The 20,143-nt window shown below is 38.0% G+C and overlaps 3 protein-coding genes across 3 annotated transcripts; 2 read left to right on the top strand and 1 right to left on the bottom strand.

Moving 5' to 3' along the window:
- Positions 1 to 643: 643 nt before the first annotated feature.
- On the top strand, positions 644 to 3,644 carry LOC125476406. The gene is made up of 6 exons (XM_048582550.1): positions 644 to 843; positions 1,230 to 1,398; positions 1,531 to 2,163; positions 2,325 to 2,760; positions 2,895 to 2,976; positions 3,254 to 3,644. Exons 1-6 carry the CDS (start codon positions 814 to 816, stop codon positions 3,455 to 3,457), a joined length of 1,554 nt encoding a protein of 517 aa, XP_048438507.1. The 5' UTR covers positions 644 to 813; the 3' UTR covers positions 3,458 to 3,644.
- A 3,981-nt stretch (positions 3,645 to 7,625) lies between these two features.
- Positions 7,626 to 14,205, bottom strand: LOC103966082 (auxin response factor 6). Its single transcript, XM_009379210.3, is given in 16 exon segments — positions 7,626 to 8,078; positions 8,463 to 8,653; positions 8,781 to 9,082; positions 9,085 to 9,921; positions 10,013 to 10,160; positions 10,348 to 10,423; positions 10,658 to 10,780; positions 10,860 to 11,024; positions 11,124 to 11,214; positions 11,445 to 11,529; positions 11,717 to 11,872; positions 11,955 to 12,011; positions 12,095 to 12,160; positions 12,162 to 12,194; positions 12,399 to 12,511; positions 13,079 to 14,205. Coding segments are annotated over 16 exon segments (2,685 nt in total). The 5' UTR covers positions 13,122 to 14,205; the 3' UTR covers positions 7,626 to 7,879.
- A 1,401-nt stretch (positions 14,206 to 15,606) lies between these two features.
- On the top strand, positions 15,607 to 16,034 carry LOC125476446. Its single transcript, XM_048582623.1, has 2 exons — positions 15,607 to 15,858; positions 15,918 to 16,034. The coding sequence occupies exons 1-2, from the start codon at positions 15,607 to 15,609 to the stop codon at positions 16,032 to 16,034; spliced, it is 369 nt and encodes a 122-aa protein (XP_048438580.1).
- The last annotated feature ends 4,109 nt before the right edge of the window (positions 16,035 to 20,143 follow it).

Here is a 20,143-nt window from a genome sequence, read left to right as displayed (position 1 = left end):
GAAGGGTAAAATTCTTTTTATAGTAAATTTTTTTGATTGATTGATTGATTTTTGACCCACATGCACAGTTCAGTTTCTATGCAGAGCAAACTGAAATCGCACTTTTCATCATTGCCACTGTTCGAAACCCCTCTGACTTTAATCATTTGTTCCATTTACATAATTTACTTTGTCCTCTTGCTAAAAGACAAGGGAAATAACGAAAAAAAGGGCTGTCTCGAAGTAAATTTCTATATGAATTTTTTGATACATAACAGTTCAACGTTATTTTTTACGTTAATCTTATAAAATATTATGTTAAAAAATAAGATGGGCATAAATTCACAAAGGATTCTACTTTCAAAAAAATTTCGAACATTCAAATATATATATAATATAAAAGAAAAAATAATAATAATTGGGTCTCTTAAAAATCGGCAATTCCTCGTTGCCTCTGGTTAGGAAGCCCGCCAGCCACAATTTAAGAGGCTGGTCTGCAGATTTGTGCCACGTCATATGGTCCCGGTGAATGTGGGTCCAAGTAATGACGTGTCAGGATCAGAAAGAAGTACAGCACGGCCTTATGCTGCAGAGGAGCCGAACTAAACGAAAATCATCCTATCTTGTAAGTTTATAACTAGGAACTTTGAAAACACCCCTGTCTCTGTCTGCCTACCAAAAAAATACAGAGAGAGAGAGAGAGAGAGAGAGAGGAGAGAGAGGATTCTACCCATTTAAAGGTTTCTTCTTTCTTTGTTGTTGTTCCTCAGAATGATATTGTAGAGAGAAAAGAAGGTTCTTTTAGAGAGAGAAAGTTAGAGAGAGAGAGATCTAATGGAGTACGAGAGGATACACAAAGCTCAGGTAAATTTAACAAAAACCCATGTCTGTTTTTTCTAACTCTCCTTTTTTATGTTCTTTTGGAGATGAATGGAGCTTTATTCTCTTTGGTTGTGGAACTTTTTGTGAACGAATTTTACTTTCAGGGGTTGTTTCCAAATTGCATGAATTTGGTTGAAACTTGTATTTCCAAAAAAAAAAAAAAAAAAAAAAAAAAGAAACCCTTGGACTGGCTTCTGCTGTAATATATATGTGCTTAATCAAATTTGGATATGATTTTAGTAATTTGATTAATTGGGTTTGTTTAATTAGTTGGTTTTGTTCACAAAGATGATAGCTTTTAGCATTTTTTAAGTAGTGGACTGAAAGGGTAATTACCTTTACTGTCTCATTTTTCTTTCCTCTTTCAGACTGGTATAATTTCTCCCAGTAAATTGAGGATGAAGCTTATAGGGCCTCACCATCATAAAACGAAGGATGGATCAAACAGTAACTCCTCAAGAACTTCGCCCTCGAAGCTTGCCGATTCCGAGTTCGTGAAGAATAGCTTGTTAGACCCCATGAATGGAGATGAGGAAGGTTTGTCTTTCCTCTTTTGATTCAAAAATTCGTAACACGAGCATCGATTAATCCCAGCTTAGTTCTCCAATGGATTTCCCATGCGTTGCGCAAATGCTAAACCGTTTACTGATTAAGTCTTATGCTGTCCAGTTCAATCGTCCAGTTTGGAAGTTGTGTCCATGAATTTGTCGAGTGCAGCGGCATTGGACCTTGGACAAAGTGATCAACCTTCTTGTCAACCAAAGGAGTCGTTGCCACGAGAAAATGGCGATGGCGGTCGTGTTAAATTGCAGCATTATTCAAAGGGTGAGAGCGGTAATTCATGCGCAATTCACCCCGTGAGAATGATGGATGACGAAAACCTTGACTATGATAGTAATGCTAGTTCATCCAGTTTCGAGTTTCATAAAGGGGAGAAGTCGGTACATAAGCACCTCTCGAGAACGCTTTCAAGAACTATGCCATCGAAGTGGAACGATGCCGAGAAACGGATAATGAACAAGCAAATTGTACAAGCAAATTTTCCCAGAAAGAGTAATTTACAAAACCAAACAATTCGTTTGCCGGTGACATGTATGGTGAGGGTGGCTCCGGAGTCTGCTAACTACGATTATAAGCCAAATGGCAGAGGAGCAGACACAAAGCGGGTCGATTTCTGTCAGCCTGCATCGCAGATTGGATTCGATAAGTTCTCTTTTGTCCCGTCGGAGTCTCACTTCAGTTCAGGTCAAGCTTGCGAGGGGAATGCTATGTGTTCTAAAAGTACTGTGGAAAACGCTGCAGGTACGCTTTCATTGGCTTTAAGAACTTCATGTGGTACTTTGTTATGTTATGTAGGATTTGTACTTCTTGTGGTTGCATTACTTTTAGCTTCCTTGTTCGTAGACTTCAATGTGTATAGCCAGAGGCAGAGGAAGTTGACCATTTGCTTTCGGTTTATGCAGGCACTGCTGCCATAAGATCAGTCTCAATGAGAGATATGGGAACAGAAATGACACCGATCCCGAGTCAAGAGCCTTCAAGGACTGCTACTCCTGAAGGGGCAACAACCCCACGCCGCAGCCCAACTTCTTCAGTGCCGTCAACTCCCAGAGGAGGTGCACCGGCTCCCACACCTACCACGGATGGCGAATCACAGCCACGATTTGAAAACAACAAAAGACAATTGTCAGAAGAAGAATTAAAGCTCAAGACAAGAAGGGAGATCGTAGAACTTGGTGTTCAGCTTGGTAAGATGAACATTGCCGCTTGGGCAAGTAAAGAGGAGCAGGAGAAGAAACTTTCCGCTGAAAAAGCTGATGCGACCGAACTTGAGCGGATTGAGTTTGAAAAACGAGCAGCGGCCTGGGAGGAAGCTGAAAAATGTAGACATACAGCAAGGTTTCTTTTAGAACTTCGTTTGGATCACCTTTTTTCGTTGCTTTGTAATAGAGTACTGCAATGCTTTTGTACTAGAAACCATGTACGTATGTTCTGCCATCCTAACATTACTTGAGAATGCTAACATTTCTCAGATACAAGCGCGATGAAATCCAAATCCAAGCATGGGAAAGTCAGCAGAAGGCAAAACTCGAAGCAGAGATGCGGAGAATAGAGGTATTTAAAGTTCTTTTCATTTCGCATCTCTAGCCAGCAGAACTGTTCTATTTTCGAGTCTGAAACCTTGGCCGATATTTCTGTTGAATTGTATTGAACTGGTTCAGCGAGCTCCAGTTATTAACTTTATACCAGGCGATTGGGAAGTATTGTGATTTATGCTTTTCTTGACTCTCAAGAAAATGCGTTGGTACTTCGTAACAATATGGATATGATACGGAGGATTTTGTGGTTGGAAACTTTTGTTTGTCTTGACTAATTCAGGACTACTTTTCAGGCTCAAGTTGAACAAATGAGAGCGCAAGCTCAATCCAAGATAATGAAGAAGATAGCACTAGCAAGGCAAATATCCGAAGAGAAACGGGCAGCAGCTGAAGCTAGAAAGAATCAAAGTGCAGAGAAAACTGCAGCTCAAGCAGAATACATCCGCCAGACTGGACGAGTGCCATCATCTCATTACATTTGTTGCGGTTGGTTGTGATAAAACCTGAAACAAAATATAGAAGAAAAGCTTCGTACGATGAGCGTATGTTTTCAGTACACATTATGATTGAAGGAGTTTGTGTATGATATACAAACTTTATATCCACAGAGCAACCACAGTGTGTTGTTAGATGAAGTAGATTTTTCAGTAGATGCATATGAATGTTGAGGTATCTATGTTCCAACATTGTTTGCATCCTCTCTCCCCCCAACTATCTGAGATTGGAGGAAAAGAAGAGAATAAATAGGAACCGTTGAGAGAAAAATCTAAAAGCCATTCGAGAGTAAAATTTTGGAAGTTTTAACGAAATGCTCACGGTACTGTTCACTTGAATGAAAAATCATATATTTACATTAAAAAGTCACTTATACTATTCATTATATGTTTTATTTTGTTCTTATCATTAAAAGTCAAAGTTTTCAAACTTTTTTTTCATTAGTTTTTCTTAAAATTTTATGGGGTTAAGCTAAATTATCATAATTCTTTTCTAGAGATGATCGTCTTTGTCGCTAGACTGGTACCACCGAAAGCGGAAATTCTCTCTTTCAAACTCTCAACGGTGTGCATCATGTAGGGAATGTGAGTGGCCGGTCAACCAATAGTACTGAGTCGTCGGTCGACCAACAATATTGAGTCCTCGACTGGCCTCTCACAGCCGCACTTACATGCGCACAATTAGGATCTGCATAAGAGACTACCTCAAGGTGAAGGTCACTTTACCTTAAATTATGGCCCACTACCATCAAATTCTTGAACCTATTTCAACCCAAAAAGAAAAGCAGTCTAGAAAATCCTGGGATCCTAGCCCTAAGATACCTGGATATAGGTGTGCCCAGTCCCACTTGAAATTCAATAGGACACCTTTCAATTCCCAAGTCAGTCTTCCTACCTCAATGACAAAAAGCTTTCCCCTTTGTGTATTGTTTAATCAAACCCACATGCCTGTGCACACCCCGAGAGTTGGAGGGCTCTTTTATATTTGGCACCAACAATGCCATAGGCCAGGCCACGTAATCTAGACCAAAACTTTATTGATGCTCCAGAGTATTCAATAATTTAGATGTTTTATTGTTAAATTTAACGGTTAAAACATTATGATCCCTAGGCCAAGCCACATAATCTAGACCAAAACTTTATTGATGCTTTGGAGTATTTGGTAATTTGGGTGTTTTACTGTTAAATTTAACGGTTAAAACATTATGACTTAGGCCAACAATGCCCAGGCCAGGCCACATAATCTAGACCAAAGCTTTATTGATGCTTCGGAGTATTCGGTAATTTGGGTGTTTTATTGTTAAATTTAACGGTTAAAACATTATGACTTAGGCCAACAATGCCCAGGCCAGGCCACATAATCTAGACCAAAGCTTTATTGATGCTTCGGAGTATTCGGTAATTTGGGTGTTTTATTGTTAAATTTAACAGCTAAAACATTATGAGTACGGACTCCATAGCACCTAAGAAAGTTCCAACCTAAACTCCTGTAGGCATGCTTCAATCATGGCTTAACATACAATTTTGAGCATCCACTTTTTGGAATTTGTTTTCTGATAAACTAAATAATAATTCCCTCCATAATCATACCTTCTGGGTTGCTTATGTTTACATTAACAATCCTTGCAAGCAAAGAAATTTTTATTCGTGCCACTCGTTATATGTTTACTAAAATTAGGTATTGAAATTATATAATCATCCTGATTCTTTACTTTCTTGCAGTTGATAAAATTAGGTACCAAAATTATTTGATTCTTAACGTCTTCGTGCGTTTATTAACGCATATAAAATTGAAAGAAAAATGGAAGTTTCACTTTAAAATTTGTAATCAGATGCCTAAAGAATCAAGAATAAGTTCCATTATGTTTTTCCCCCTTCGAAATCAAGATTAAAGCATCAACTAGGAGTCTAGGACACAACATTTGGAAGAAATTAAAATAAATAAAAAAATAAAAATAAAAAAACTCTTAACAATAAAATGTTGGAAATCTTAATGAAACACTTTCGGTACTGTTCATTTTTAACGTTAAAGACATTTTTATCTTGAAAAGTCATTCCTGGTATTATTTACTTACACCTTTATTTTATTTTTTTATTAAAACTAAAGTTTTTGAGAACTTTTTGTTGTTAGTTTGCTTAAAATGTTGAGATCATATATAATTTATTTTCTCCAAAGGCTTTGGACCGAGCTTCATTCAGGTAGACACAAGGGTGGAAAAAATTCCCAAAAATCCCGAACCGAACCGAAAAAATCCCGATCCCAAACCAAAAATTTCCCAAACCGAAATTTCCCAAAATTTCGGTATGGGATTCGGGATTGGCTTCTCGATATTTTGGGAATCCCATACCGAACCGAAAATATATAATATTAATTATTATATATATTATTCTTTTATAATTGATGCTAGTAGTTTCTAATTCATGCTTTGCAACCTGGAATGCCCTACACCTTGCATATTTTTCATGTTCTGTTTGATATTCATGTGGATTTTATTATTGATGTTGCCATGGCTGATGATTTCAGAAGGCTTGATTCTTTTGTCTCTCAACAGATTGCAAAAAGGGTTTAATTAATTTGAATTTTAACTATGATAAAAACAGTCAGGCATGCCAGTGTTCAATTAAATGGTAGTGTGAATGAAATGAAATTCCTAGTTCATGAATGTGTTCTTGAATTATATATTTGAAGAACAATTCATAATTTCATATTTCAATTTGGGATTCCCGATTTGTCCCAAAATCCCGAAAATATTTCGGAATTCCCGAAATTTGGGATTCCCGAAAATTTGGTTTGGGATTGGTCTTCAAATTCTCGTCCCGAAAAATTTTGGTTTGGAATTCGGGATACTAGTTTCGGTATGGTATCCCATACCGAACCACCCCTCACACAATAAAGGTGACTTAAAGCGTTGATGCTCATCTTGTCTGTTTACACAAAGATGGAGACTTTGGTTCAGTGATGCTGCTGTGGATGACAAAGCAGATGGGGTCTTGCAGAAAACTGACCATGCAAATTACAATACTAGTTCAAGGAAAAGGTTACTGAGTCACTGCTCCCTTCGTATAATTGTATGGCCAACCTACCTTTTCCAAGGGCTGGGTCCTATCATTGCTGAAGAGGGTGCCCTACCTCTGTCACCATTCCATCCCTCTTAAAAGTCCCCTCTGTGTAGATAGCCCCACAACATGCATCAGAAAACCCAGACTATCGCTATCAATTTCACCTTTACTCATTCACCATCAGGTCCACTAATCACTTTAGTGGTAAACTTTTTTGACCATCAAACTTTAAGTTAAACGTTAGTTACGGTACATACATTTACTTAATATATACACTATCTGATAAGTAAATGCTATAACCAAGTTATATTTTTTGACCATCTTTTGAATCAAAATGCACTCTTTGTGACTTATCTCATTTGTTGACATTTGTTTCTTCATTTGAATGACACTTAACAGTGTTAGCTCTTCAACTTATTTGTTCAACAAAAATATTAAAAACTAAAGATAAATTAAGTCCAAAGAACACGTGTCACTGAAGTAGATAGGACACAAAGAGGCCACTGAGGATTTTCGATGCAAAAGATTTGAACTCATTTATTCGACCCTTTATTTGACTGCTATAAATATACATGCTCGACAATTTATTTAATAAAATGATATTCTTAATGTCTATTTGTACCACATCTCTAATAGAGAAAAAACCTACATATGCTGGTGGACGTTACCTCTACTAGATAGATGGTATAAATAAGTGACAAGTGTAACATTACTCGAATAAAAAATAAAAAAAATAGCGTTTAATTTTGAGAACATGCATGCCGACACAGCATGGGACCTCAAATAATTGTGAATGAAGGTTTTGATAAAAACATAAGTGTCATTGGTTTAGACTTTTGAGATCAAGAAAAGTAATCATGATATTCTGCTTTTGAATGCACATATGAACCATGAATCATGTGTATATATGAACATTCAAATGAACCATGAATCATGTGTACATGAAACATGAGAAAATCAGGTATTTTGATATGCATGTAGTGTGTAGAGCATTCACTCTTACAGCCAAAATTCCGAGTTCATTTCCCCCTCCTCCAATATTGCTTAGAAAAAGCCATGCATATATGACGGTTCATATACAATTTAGAGAATGCCATACAGTCACTGAACATGCTGCAATATACCATTTTAAGGCTATTTTCACAAACATTCAAGTCTCCTACTACATATGCGTTGTACGTATTTGAATACAAGGAAATAACGAAAAGAGATACGCATCGTTTAATTACAGTATTAGCTTATATATAAACTAAGCTTTAAAGCTACAGTATTAAGGCGCCCTCCCAACTCTTCAAAAAGGGTTGGAGAAGTTGGGAGGAGCTGCAAATATTACATAAGAGAATGTATCTTAACCGGTTAAGTTGTTCAATACTCGAGTGACCCCACGGACGTTATCCCGCTGCTCAAGTTTCTTGAGTCCTGCCGGCTTCCATAGTCGTCGCAACTATTGTCTGAGAGCCTCTGATTTGGGACTGACTTTAGAAGTTCAAGGCCTCGTTTTCCCATTTGCTGAACTTCTTGTGGTGAGAGTATTTTGATACACCACACGCTATTTACAAACTCCCTGGTATCAGCATAAACACAACGAATCTAGAGTCAGACAATCAATAACAGAATTCAGACAAAAGTAATTTTGGGGTGCACCGGAAAGTTTACTGTCAAGCGGTCAATATTTCAATCGAGCCTAAATATATGCAAGTCATTCGCTACAAAATTGGAAACCTAGTCCACATGGAAATTAACTCGTTCCTACTTGGAACATTTAAGCAATGACAAAAATACTAAACAAGTATTCTCAACAACGCCCAGTCTTAACTCTGCACAACTTACAGCTAGAGGAACTCTTGTTTTAAGTCTCCGAAAGTTCAGACTCAAGTGGACTCATGCATTTTTTTATCCTACAATTCATAGCTAGGAAAAAAATTAAATTATAGAAGTGGGAACTCACGGCCAGGGGTCATCCCCGAGGAGAAGAACATCATTCTCCCGGTCAACAAATACAAGCTGCCAGCCTGATCTCACAGGGTCGTCCAACTCGCCTTCAAGGCCAAACATACGAGCAAGCTCGTTACGTAGCTCTTGGTAGCTGCTGAACTTGGTAATGTCAAGTGACCTCCCAAAGGACCCTGACTTATAAACCTGCAAATAATTATGGTTTTGTTTAGAAGACGACAACATTTTAAGGCCACTATCATATCACTTGAGGTCTAGTTGAAAATTTAACTTTACAAAATAATATAACCTTAAACAGGCCATTGCAACTTACCTTAACAAAATTTCTGTTTAGCAGGTCTCCATTGTCTGCATTTTCTGAAGACTGCAGGAAACCTGATTCATGAATACAACTAGAAGGTGTAACTGCTGGAGTAAGTGAAAAATCAGAGCCTGCAGTGCTCATGTAATTAGAAGGAAAATGCATGGTTGTAGAACCACAATCGCCACCAACTCCTCTAAGATTTGACATCCCGCCTTGCATTATAAGAGGTGAGGACTCTATATTGACACCGAATAAAAGATGGCCTTGAGGATCGGTACCACCTTCTTGGTCTAATGAGCACTCTCTCCCTGGAAAGGTGGCAACGAAATAGAATTCTGAGACATAGTAGTGTGGGGAGGTCCAAACTGTTCCACCCGGGGCAGAACACATTGAGAAACTCCAGAGGAAAGAAGAGAGTCAATCGCTGCTCGCTTTGATGGCCAGCCATCAGAAGATATTAATTGATTGGTTCTAGGCAGGTTAAGCAGGTGGGATGATTCATCCTGTGGAAATGAACCCATGAGATTGTGCAAGGGAGATATAACAGTGCTGGTAGCAGGGTTCCCATTAGAATCAGAAAAACTCTGTTGATGGCATAGCGTTGTGACAACTTGCAAAGATGGCGACTGGGATTGAGAGGCGGAAGCAAACTGAGTCATGGAAGAGACAGCACTTGGAATCTGCTGATGATCAACTAATTGCTGCTGCTGCTGATTACTGAAAGAATTCTGATGCTGCAATTGCTGCTGAAGAAGGTGAGACTGAGTTTGCGCCTGAGGCTGTGACTGGCGATGGTTCTCTTGAACACCTTGGAGAAAGGCTTGTTGAGAATGAGATTCTTGCACCATCTGGGGCTGCATCAAGGCAGCAGACCTATTACTATTAGGGAGGCTTTGCGGCTGCTGGAACTGCAGAAGGGATGTAGGTAGCGGTCTGGAAGGATCTACAGCCCTCATCTCTTGAAGAGCGGCTGCAGCCATAGCTTGGTACATGTCTGATTGTAAGCCAATCATAGAAGCATCATGTCTTGGCTGCATCCATGGTGTGACCCCCATGCCAGGAAAGTTCAGCGATTGCATTCCACGGTCTCCATTGTTTCCTTGAAGCCACACAAGTTGAGAATTCATGCCAAGGTCGTCGTCCCTCATACCTGAGAGAATAAAGATTTTCTTACTGCCTCAATTCTAGAAGATATAAAATTGGGAGTTAAATAGCCTAGATCTAGCGGTAAATGAGCATACCATTGAAAGAGGGTAGTCCAGGTGTCCATGGTCGCTTAAGCCTAAGCTGGAAAGGAGATGGATACAAGGGAAATGTTGTTAATGGTTCAACCTCCCACAGTGAGACTCTTGGCTGTCTCTCCCCTGCCGTGGATTCATCCCAACCCACCTGAATTAAGTTAAGATTATCCATGAATGTTCCAGCAAAGTTGCAAAAGATGTAAAAAAAAAAAATATTCTGAAGGAACTTAACCCGGATCTATCCAAAAAAAAAATATTCAGTTTACGATATGCAATACAGATCTACTTATATATATAGATGTATATGTATAATTATTAATAATTATACAACAAACCTTGACTGAACGCCAATGTGAATTAGGCCACCGAGCTGGATCTAGGTCACTTATGCCAGTTATTGTTCCCATGTAGCTGATAATGTATAATTGTCAGATACCAACCAATAAAACTTGCAACTTCTAGAATAAAAATAATATGAAGGAGGCTAGCAGTGTTCAATGTACCAACACCCAACCCATAAATTTATTATTTTTTTCGTAACGAGATTACAGGCATCCAAGACTTATTGAAAGGAGAGAAGAAGCATTCGGAATTATCTAGTAATCGTCTATAACATCCTTAACGAAATAAAAGTTTAGGACCTACCGGCGGACACTTGATTCTTCTGTTTCAAACAACATCCGAAAACGCATGCCAACAGAAATGCAGGTATGATAGACCGCTTTAATGTACTTGGCCAGGGGAATGACAAACTCAGATGGGCTAGCCCTGCATGAAAGGTGAGTAAGTTTCAGGGGAAGTGATAAACCTAAAAGACCTGGTATCATCAGCCTACATAGACTCATACCTTGGATTATAAAATATGGTGAAAGGACTACTTGTTGCAGCTGCGTGAGCTGCAGCAGCAAGAAGTCCCAAGTGCATGCTATCGCTTGATAAAACTGATGAAGGCATCACAGTTTGTTGTCGGTTAGCTCTCCGGATGCCAAGGAGTAGTTGATTCTTTTCATTCCTGCAAGCAGGCAAAAAAATAGTATGAACATTGCAAAAGATCACATTGTTTATATGACCAAAACAAAAGAACACAGCAGAGAACGGGTGAACAGCCTACCAGATGAAAAGGACTGAGTCTCCAGCAACAAGTCTTTTAGCACTTACAAACACACTCCAACCCGTTGTAAGAAGGTGCCTTTTGGGCTGGCCTAAAATAGAAAAAAAATCAACAAACATGTCAATAATCACTTCATGGAATGAAAGGCCTTGTAACATGATATTCTCACTATTCAAGTCGGGAAACTAAAAGAAGTTGCAATGGCGGGAAAGTACTCATCTAAAGTCAAACTTAATTCTCAGTCTACTTCACTCATTCAAGATACGAAGAGAGGTTTAATATTTTCTCCACTTTTCATGAAAATTCTCTTAGCAAACTCACCCCGAAAAATGTGTCTAAACTTCCATTCATTATCATGCAAATCCCTTGCAATTAACTCTTGCGCTGGTGGTTGTTGGGAGAAATCCTGCATGTCAAAAAATATATATTCAGAAACAAAATAGAGATTAAAAACATGGAAAATACTTTAATATTCAGACAGAACCATTAACCGTCATTTTTCCCTGAGACCAAGTGCCAGAACTATTGTACAAACCCTAGTAACTAGCTCAAAAGTGAAGGTCATACTGCATATAGTTAATTAGAGAATTTACCAATGGAGGAAACACTTTTTCAGCTGCCCGGCGAGGAACAGAGAAACCACCATGGGTACTTGTGTCACTGGCTGTCAAGGTTTTACAAAAATAATTTGTTGGCTGTTTGTTTGGGCTGCCCAATCCTGCTGGAAGGTAGCCATCCTTTTGCTCTTGCTGCAGATGAAGGTTATATACAGCATGAGAGCAAAGGATAAAGAACAAAAATTTCAAAGCCAATCAAGGCAAAGTGGCATACCAGATTTAGCGGTTGCAAAGTCATTTGTGCATACACTTCATCGGTCTCAACATCTGCCTGCAGTTACCAACATCGATCTTTTAGAAACCAGCATATAGGAATATTAAGAACCAGAACTAACCAAACCAAACAAGCCTTACATGCATTGTCACATTGTGGAGTTGACAGATAAGCTGCGGTGGCAAGCTTGGATGGTTGGGAATATGTAGCGTCCACTTCCTTGTTGGTTGATGCCGCAACCTACATTATGAAGCATTACAGTTTGCATAGAAGGAAAATGAATAAAAAGTAGAACATTTACAGAGGATTGATCACACAGAATATCACATCTGTTGCATAAAAAGTTGGCAAAAACAAATTCATCCTTTCGCAAACATAAATTGACAAATAAAACGACACGCCACTAAATTTGCAAGGAAGAACTGACAAATTATTTATACAAACCTGTTCGCTGTGACCTTGAGGAAAATAAACTACACGGCTCCCAACAGCGGGCAAAGAAACAAGGGGACCGGCACAAGCATGCCAAAGTTCAGAATTCAAAACTTTCTTCTCCCCTACAAAATGGAATTCAAGAAAACAAAGACCAATTAAAGCCAACACTTGGTTTCAGAATTTGATTACAAATCCACCAATTAAAGAATACAAATAAATACTAAAATGTCATCCGAGGGCCTTATTATGGAGGGAAATAAATTTTCCATCCGTATATGGACTTCTGGAAATTATGGTTAACTTTCAAATTTCACACTAATTTTTTATCTTCCAAATTTAGAAAGAAAGCCAAATCAAGCCCCTGCCATGCTGAGAAAATGGTGGAAAGAGAAGAAACCAAACAATAAATAAGAAGCTTTCTGGGATTTGGGTCTCCAGGAGCAAAGGAAAAGTAGAAAACAGAGAGAGAGAGAGAGAGAGAGAGAGAGAGCTTAATACAACTGCTAACTTGGGTTATGAAAATTCTAAAATCTAATTTTTCCCCAAAATTTCTTGGCAACCAAACAGAACTATCAACATCCTAAATCCATACAACATATTACAACTATATCTACATCTCAGTTTAAAATCCTGGCAAAAATTAAAAATACACACAGAACAATTCTGCAAGCAACATTAATTGACCATACCTTCCTGGGATTGAGGACTAAAACCAGCAGAAGAGAGCCTCATTATTCGCAGAGATTCAAAAACACTGGAAGCCTAAAAATTGACTCCACAAAAAGTTATTCAACCCCAGTCACAATCACAACAATTTAACACCAAAATTCACCCAAATTACAGGACAATCCTTTTCTTCCCCTCTTTTTTTTTACTGCAAAATATCATATTTCACCATCACACATTCAAACCCCCCAAAGAAACAAACTTTCATGCAAAACTTTACCAGGAAATCACAAAAGCATGAAGCTTCACATTCATGCAAAGTTAAACAAAAGAACCCTCAATTCCCCAAGTCCTGAAACTTCAAATGAAACTGGTTTCGCTGATAAGAACGATCAATTTCAGCCTCATTCGCACTTAGTCAGCCTCAATCAAACCACCCAAAATGTCCAATCTGCAACCAAAAACTTCATGCCACAATCTTCAACAAACCCACATCACCATTTGTGACTAACAGAGCTTCAAAGTCACAGATTGTACACTCCCAGATAGTCCAATCTCAGAAACCGAGCAATTACAGCAATAACCCGGCAAAACCCAGAAGCCTAAAACCCTAACTGTGCTAACAGAATCCCCAGATCTCAGCCTCAGAACACAAAGTTGCTTGTGCCAGCATGAAAGCAGGAAAGGACCAGATCTCAAACAGCAAGGAGCCCAAGTAAAAGCAAGATGCAATCAAATGGCCTGTGCATTATTCTGAGAGGAAACTGAAAGGTACGCGATGATCAACTCTGCACAAAATAGGCTAGCAGATGACAGAAACAGAGACTGTTGAGGAAGAATATATGCACAGATGGAGAATCCAAGAGTTGGGTTTGCTTCCAAACTTTCCACTAATGGAAACACAAGGTTTGCTGCTGGGTGTGGTAAGCGGTGGTGGTGGTAGTGATTGTTCTAGTACACCACTAGTGCTTGCTCGCTTTGCCAGTATTGCTTTACCTCTCTCTCTCTCTCAGCTTCAATCAATCAAAAGCACAACCGCCATTATTTTTGGCTGTCTTTTTTATACCAAGGGAACAAGTAATTTATGAAAGACTTTAGGGACAGTATGAGAGAGAAAGTGTCAGATTTTTAGACGAGAAGGTTTTGCAAATTTTCCTTTTTCATTTTTCTTTTTTGATTAACTGGGTTTTCCTGCTTATTTTTTAGCTTTTGAGTCTTGAAATGAAAGAACAATGGACACAATGGTGATGATTATTGCAGAAATGCCCTTATAAAGTAGAGAGTGCTAATGGGGAAGAACTATGGAGCAGCGGTAATAAGAAAATAAGTTGTTTTTAAAAGTAATGGTATTGTTATCGACGCTTATAAGTGTTTTTTTTCTTTTTTAAATATAGAAATTTAGAGTGTACAATAAATTTTTTAGAGTATTAATAATAGCATGTTTCTAATATACTGTTATTGACGGGATAAAAATTTGAACTTATTTATAAGAACGGTTACATAGCCTTTCTCAACTATCCTGACTTGTAGTCATAACCAGTTGCATGGTAAATCCCTTGCTTGAGTGATGGATAAAAATATAAAGATGTATGACTAGTTAAACGGTAGAATTCCTCACGTATGCAACCGTTTGCATGGTGAAATTTCTTGCATGATTTGTGAAATAGAAAGAAAAAAATAAATGTATAACTATTTACACAATAAAATCTCTCAGGTTATACAAGAGATAGAAAAAAGACAATGTAAAACTAGTTAAATCCCTCACTTGATGTGGAAGATAAAAATATAAAGACGTATGATTAGTTAAACGCAAGAATCCCTCATGTGGAGATAAAAAGATAAAAATGTACGACTAGTTGCATGGTAAAATTTTTCGTGTGATGTGAGAAATAGAAAAAGAAAAATATATGTGTAACTTATTACACTGTAAGATTTCTCACGTGAGGCCATCTCCAACCGATGGCTGGTCAGAGGGCTCGTTTTAGCCTTTTGGCCCTCCAAGATTCTTCAAGATATTAATATTTTAATGAACAGTACAGGGCCATATTTGCCTCCGTCTCCAACCGAGGGTCAGAGGGCTCGTTTTAACCCTGCCACAAAAAATCGTCTCCAACCGAGGGTCAAACATAATTTATTATTTAAAAACTACAACTTAAATTCAAATCCAACAGCTAAGTGACGTCAGCTAGCCGTTGGATTTGAATTTTTCTTTTGCTATAAATAGGGTGGATATTGGGCTATAATTCACACAACTTTGAATTCAATCTATTTTCAATTCAATATCTTTCAATTCAATCTTTTTCAATTCAAGTTTGCAATGAATTCCAACTTTGGATCCTCTTCGGATTCCAACTGAGGGTCTTCATCCAATTCCAAATTGGAAGCAAAATGGGCGCAAATGAGACTAGAAGATGAGGAGTGTGATGAAGAAGTTCAAGTAAGGCGCAACAAATAAAACATGGCAGCAACCATGGTGTGTCAGCCAACTGAGGAACAACCTCAATGAGGTGGCTCTATTGCTGGTCCCTCTTACAAATCACGAAATAGAGCGATGTCGCATGCCTATCTGATTAACAACTACTTCAACCCTAACTCGGTGTACACAGAAGAGGATTTCAGACGTCGCTTCCGGATGAGACGTCATGTCTTCGAGCGTTTACTTCGTGATGTCCAACAAGTCAAACCATACTTTCGACAAAAGCTGGACAGAGCAAGCCGCCTTGGTTTCTCACTTCATCAGAAGGTTACTGTTGCACTTCGAATGATGGTGACTCCCCAACTGATTCTATGGATGAAACCCATGGTATGTCTGAGTCTACATGCCTTGATACTCTTCAACAATTCTGTGACACAATTGTTCAGGTTCACAAAGAAGAGTACCTCCGAGAGCCAAATCAAGAAGATCTGAATCGGCTCCTTCGCAAAGCTGAAAACCATGGGTTTCCAAGCATGATAGGGTCATTAGACTGCATGCATTAGGATTGGAAGAACTGTCATACCGGATGGCAAGTAGGCTTTAGCGGAAGGTCGAGAAAGCCAACTGTTGTGTTAGAGGCGGTTGCCTCATATGACACATGGATTTGGAATGCTTTCTTTGGAGTCCCTGGATCCCAAACTGACATTACAGTTCTTGGGCGTTCACCCCTCTTCAATAACTTGACGAAAGGTAAAGCACCTCAACTTCACTACTACATCAACAATTGTCAATACAATATGGGGTATTACTTGGCAGATGACATATACTCAAAGTGGGCGACACTTGTGCAAGCAATTCCAAACCCTAGGAATGATGCATAAAAGTTGTTTACCTTACACCAAGAGGCATACTAGAAAGATGTTGAGAAAGCTTTCAGTATTCTACAATCACGGTGGAAGATTATTAACGAACCGGCAAGAGGGTGGAGTAGAGAAAATTTGGACTCCATCATGATGTCTTGCATCATATTACACAATATAATAGTGGAGGATGAGCAAGATGAGTATATTGATGGAGAGTTCGATGACGACCAAGAAGATCCAAATAGGTCAAGAAGGGCTCGTGGAAAAATATATGATGGGCCTAATTTGCCTTTCAATCCAAGAACTGGTAGTATCTCTATAAATGAGTACATGAGGCTATAGAATGATACATTCTTGTGCCACAAACAAGTACCTACAACATGATCTTGTTGCACATCTTTGGGTCAAAAGAAGCATGGAGTAGGCGTTTAAGTTTTATGTTATTAAATGTTTTTTAAAATGTTGTTTAAGTTTCATGTTGTTAAATGTTTTTTTTTTATGTTGTATAATTTGTATGTTGGTTAATGTTATTTAATGTTATTTCATATTGTTTAATGTTGTTTCATGTTACTTAATTTAATTTAATGTTGTATAATGGCTTAGGAAGTTATAGGAAAAAAATATAATTTAAAAAAAATATGAAACAAATTTTGTGAAATAGAAGTTATAGGATAAAAATAGAATTTAAAATAAAATAAAGCAACTATGTGAAATAGAAGTTATAGGAAAAAATGAAATTTAAAAAAAAAAAATATTAAAATAGAAGTTATAGGAAAAATTTTGTAAATAAAAAAAAATAAAACTATAAAAAAAAAAATATTCAAATGCAACGGCTAGTTGACGTCAGCTAGCCGTTGCATTTGAATTTTTTCTTAAGCATTCCTGTCGGTTATAACCGACAAGATTCCCAGTATTTCTGGCCAGCCATCTAGCCCTCTTCGATTCTATGGGGCCTTCTCAGATTTCAGAGCCCTCTGGCCTAGCCCTCGGTTGGAGACGATTTTCGGGCTATTTTCGGCCCTCTAGTCATCTGGACCCTTCAGTTGGAGATGACCTAAATACTGAGGCCCCTCGGATGGATAAGGAAACAAGTAGGTTGAGGCCCCCAGCTTATCTGCTGCAGCACGTGAAGACTAGCTCAACGGCTCGTGCAACAGATGCAATAGGGCAGACGAATTATCTGCGAGCAAGCGCACGGAAAGTATGTTTTCTACAACCCAGATTAAAGCGTTGCTAGCACCCAAAGGTTGGTGTACCTCTTGAGTTTTGATCCAATGCGGCTAGCCCAACTATATCCAATTCAACGACTTACATCCAATTTAATCAATATTAACGGTAATAAAAAGATTCAATGGCTCAAATTTAAATCCAACAGTCAAAGTAATATTATTAATTAATTCAAATTAGATCAAAACTCCTCCAAAACTCTATAAATACTCATCCATTTGTTCACTAATCCATAAAAATCCAATTTTCTCATATTTCACTACCAAATATTTTTCTCGGAATTCAAATTATTTTACATCAAAATGTTCGTACATTATACAAAAACTAATTCCAAAATTGTTAGCGAAAAAAAATCAAAGAAATATAAAAGTTTAACAATTTATAAAATTGGGGATGGAAATTGTAGGTTCCTTACTATTAGAAAGAAAAAATGTCTAATCATACGTATAGATAAATAATTAAAAATAAGAAGTTAAAATTTGGGATTTCCCACGCCTAAAATTCCACTACCTATGGCGGTAAGAAAGCGGCTTGAAATTGGTATACAATGCATGGATTGATTAGATGGCACCATACATTTGAAGAATGGTGATAGGGTTTCTTAATATTGCTCATCCACCCAGGATTCATGCACGGTCGAGATGGGCCAACACGGATTCCATCTACACATGAAATTATGAAAGTGCTTTAATTTGATTCTTCCCATATTATGTCTACTACCAAACTTCAATTTTGGCTGCAAAGTGAATTGCAATAATAGTTCTACTGTAACATCTCACATTGTCTAGGGAAGTGGATTCTGTAAGCTTATATGTATATTCTCATCTCTATCTAGCACGAGGTCTTTTGGGAGCTCATTGGCTTTGGGTTCTGTAGGAACTCCGAAGTTAAGCCAGTACAGGGCCAGAGCAATCCCAGGATAGGTGGTCCACTGGAAAGTTCTCGTGTGAGTTCCCAGAAACAAAACTGTAAGGGCATGGTCGGGGTTCAAAGCGGACAATATCGTGCTACGATAGAGTCGAGCCCGAGATGTAATGGGAGCCCAGGGCGGGATGTGACAATTTGGTATCAAAGCTAATCCCTGACCGGAAATGTGCCGACGAGGATGTTGGGCCCCTAAGAGGGGTGGATTGTAACATACCACATTGCCCAAGGGAGTGGATCATGTAAGCCTTATATGTATATTCTCATCTCTACCTAGCACCAGGCCTTTTGGGAGCTCATTGGCTTCGGGTTCCATAGGAACTCCGAAGTTAAGCGAGTACGGGGCCAGAGCAATCCCTGGATAGGTGACCAACTGGGAAGTTCTCGTGTGAGTTCCCAAAAACAAAACCATGAGGGCGTGGTCGGAGCCCAAAGCGAATAATATCGTCCTACGGTGAAGTCGAGCCCAGGATGTGATGGGGCCCGAGCCAGGATGTGACACCTAGCATATGAAATTCCAAGCATTTCAAGGAATAGTCTGGCTTTAGATGTTATTCTTAAAAAAAAAAAAAAAAAAAATTATTCGTGTGTTGAAAACATAGTAGACGTATATATATATAAATTTTTCTTTCCAAAATGGTTGATTACTGTCTTCTCTGAGCATGACTCTATACATGAACACATCTTTGTACCATCTAAAGTCGCTTAGAGTAGGACATCTTAGATTGCTGAGTTGATCATGGATCCTGAAGATGACATTACTAAGTGTTTCTATGAAATGTTCTATAATTGTGAATAACAATGTATTGACTGCATATGGGACTCCTTGTCCAATATGCTCATCAAAGATTGGTATTCCTTCTTCATCTTTTTTAACAGCGTTTTTTATTTCATTTATGGACTGTTCTATGAGATGTTTCTCCCACCAAGAATGGAGCACGAGCTTCTTCTCATAAGGAATCTCATTTCAATTTAACAAAAACCGGACGATCATTCTTGTAGGGATCGTGTGTAGTAATTGTATATGGATGTTATATTCTTCCAAGAAGCACTACCAACGTTTTTTTAAATTAACTTGGATTTTTACCAAGGATTTAAAATCACTTCCTAACAAATCATGTGTCTTTCACTTTATATTTCATTTGAAGAAACACGAATAATATGGTACACATGTTCTTTGCTCCTTCTGTAAGCATCATTGTGAAAAAAAAAAATATCTACAAGTTGTGGCTTGATGAAATGCAATGAAATTATAGAAGATATTCTACTACCATAAATTTTTTTCTCAAGTATAACTTGAAGTTAAGGTCGCCTTCGTTAAAGAAAGTTTATATGCCGTCCGTTTATGATAATGTAATACCCTGAAATTTTTAAATATATAAATTAATTATTTATGTTTATGAATATGTGAAGGAAATAGGAAAATAAATCAATAAATGGTTAAGGAAATTTCAGTGGGAAAAATGTGAAAATCCGTTCCTGGATTTGAATCTTAAAATAAGTATTTTGTAGTCGTATTCGTAATTACAACGTATTTATAATTACGGCGGATATTTGTGTCGATAAGTGAAAAAGATGAAAATGCCCCTAGTTGGCTTAACGTAATTATACGAGAATGTATTTTATCCTCATATATTTTATTGTATTTCTTGATATGT

Source organism: the organism of the source record quoted next, unplaced genomic scaffold (assembly GCF_019419815.1).
Source record: "Pyrus x bretschneideri cultivar Hongxiangsu unplaced genomic scaffold, Pyrus_bretschneideri_v1 Contig19, whole genome shotgun sequence".
Taxonomy (NCBI): domain Eukaryota; kingdom Viridiplantae; phylum Streptophyta; class Magnoliopsida; order Rosales; family Rosaceae; genus Pyrus; species Pyrus x bretschneideri.
This window is presented reverse-complemented; position numbering and strand designations above follow the sequence as displayed.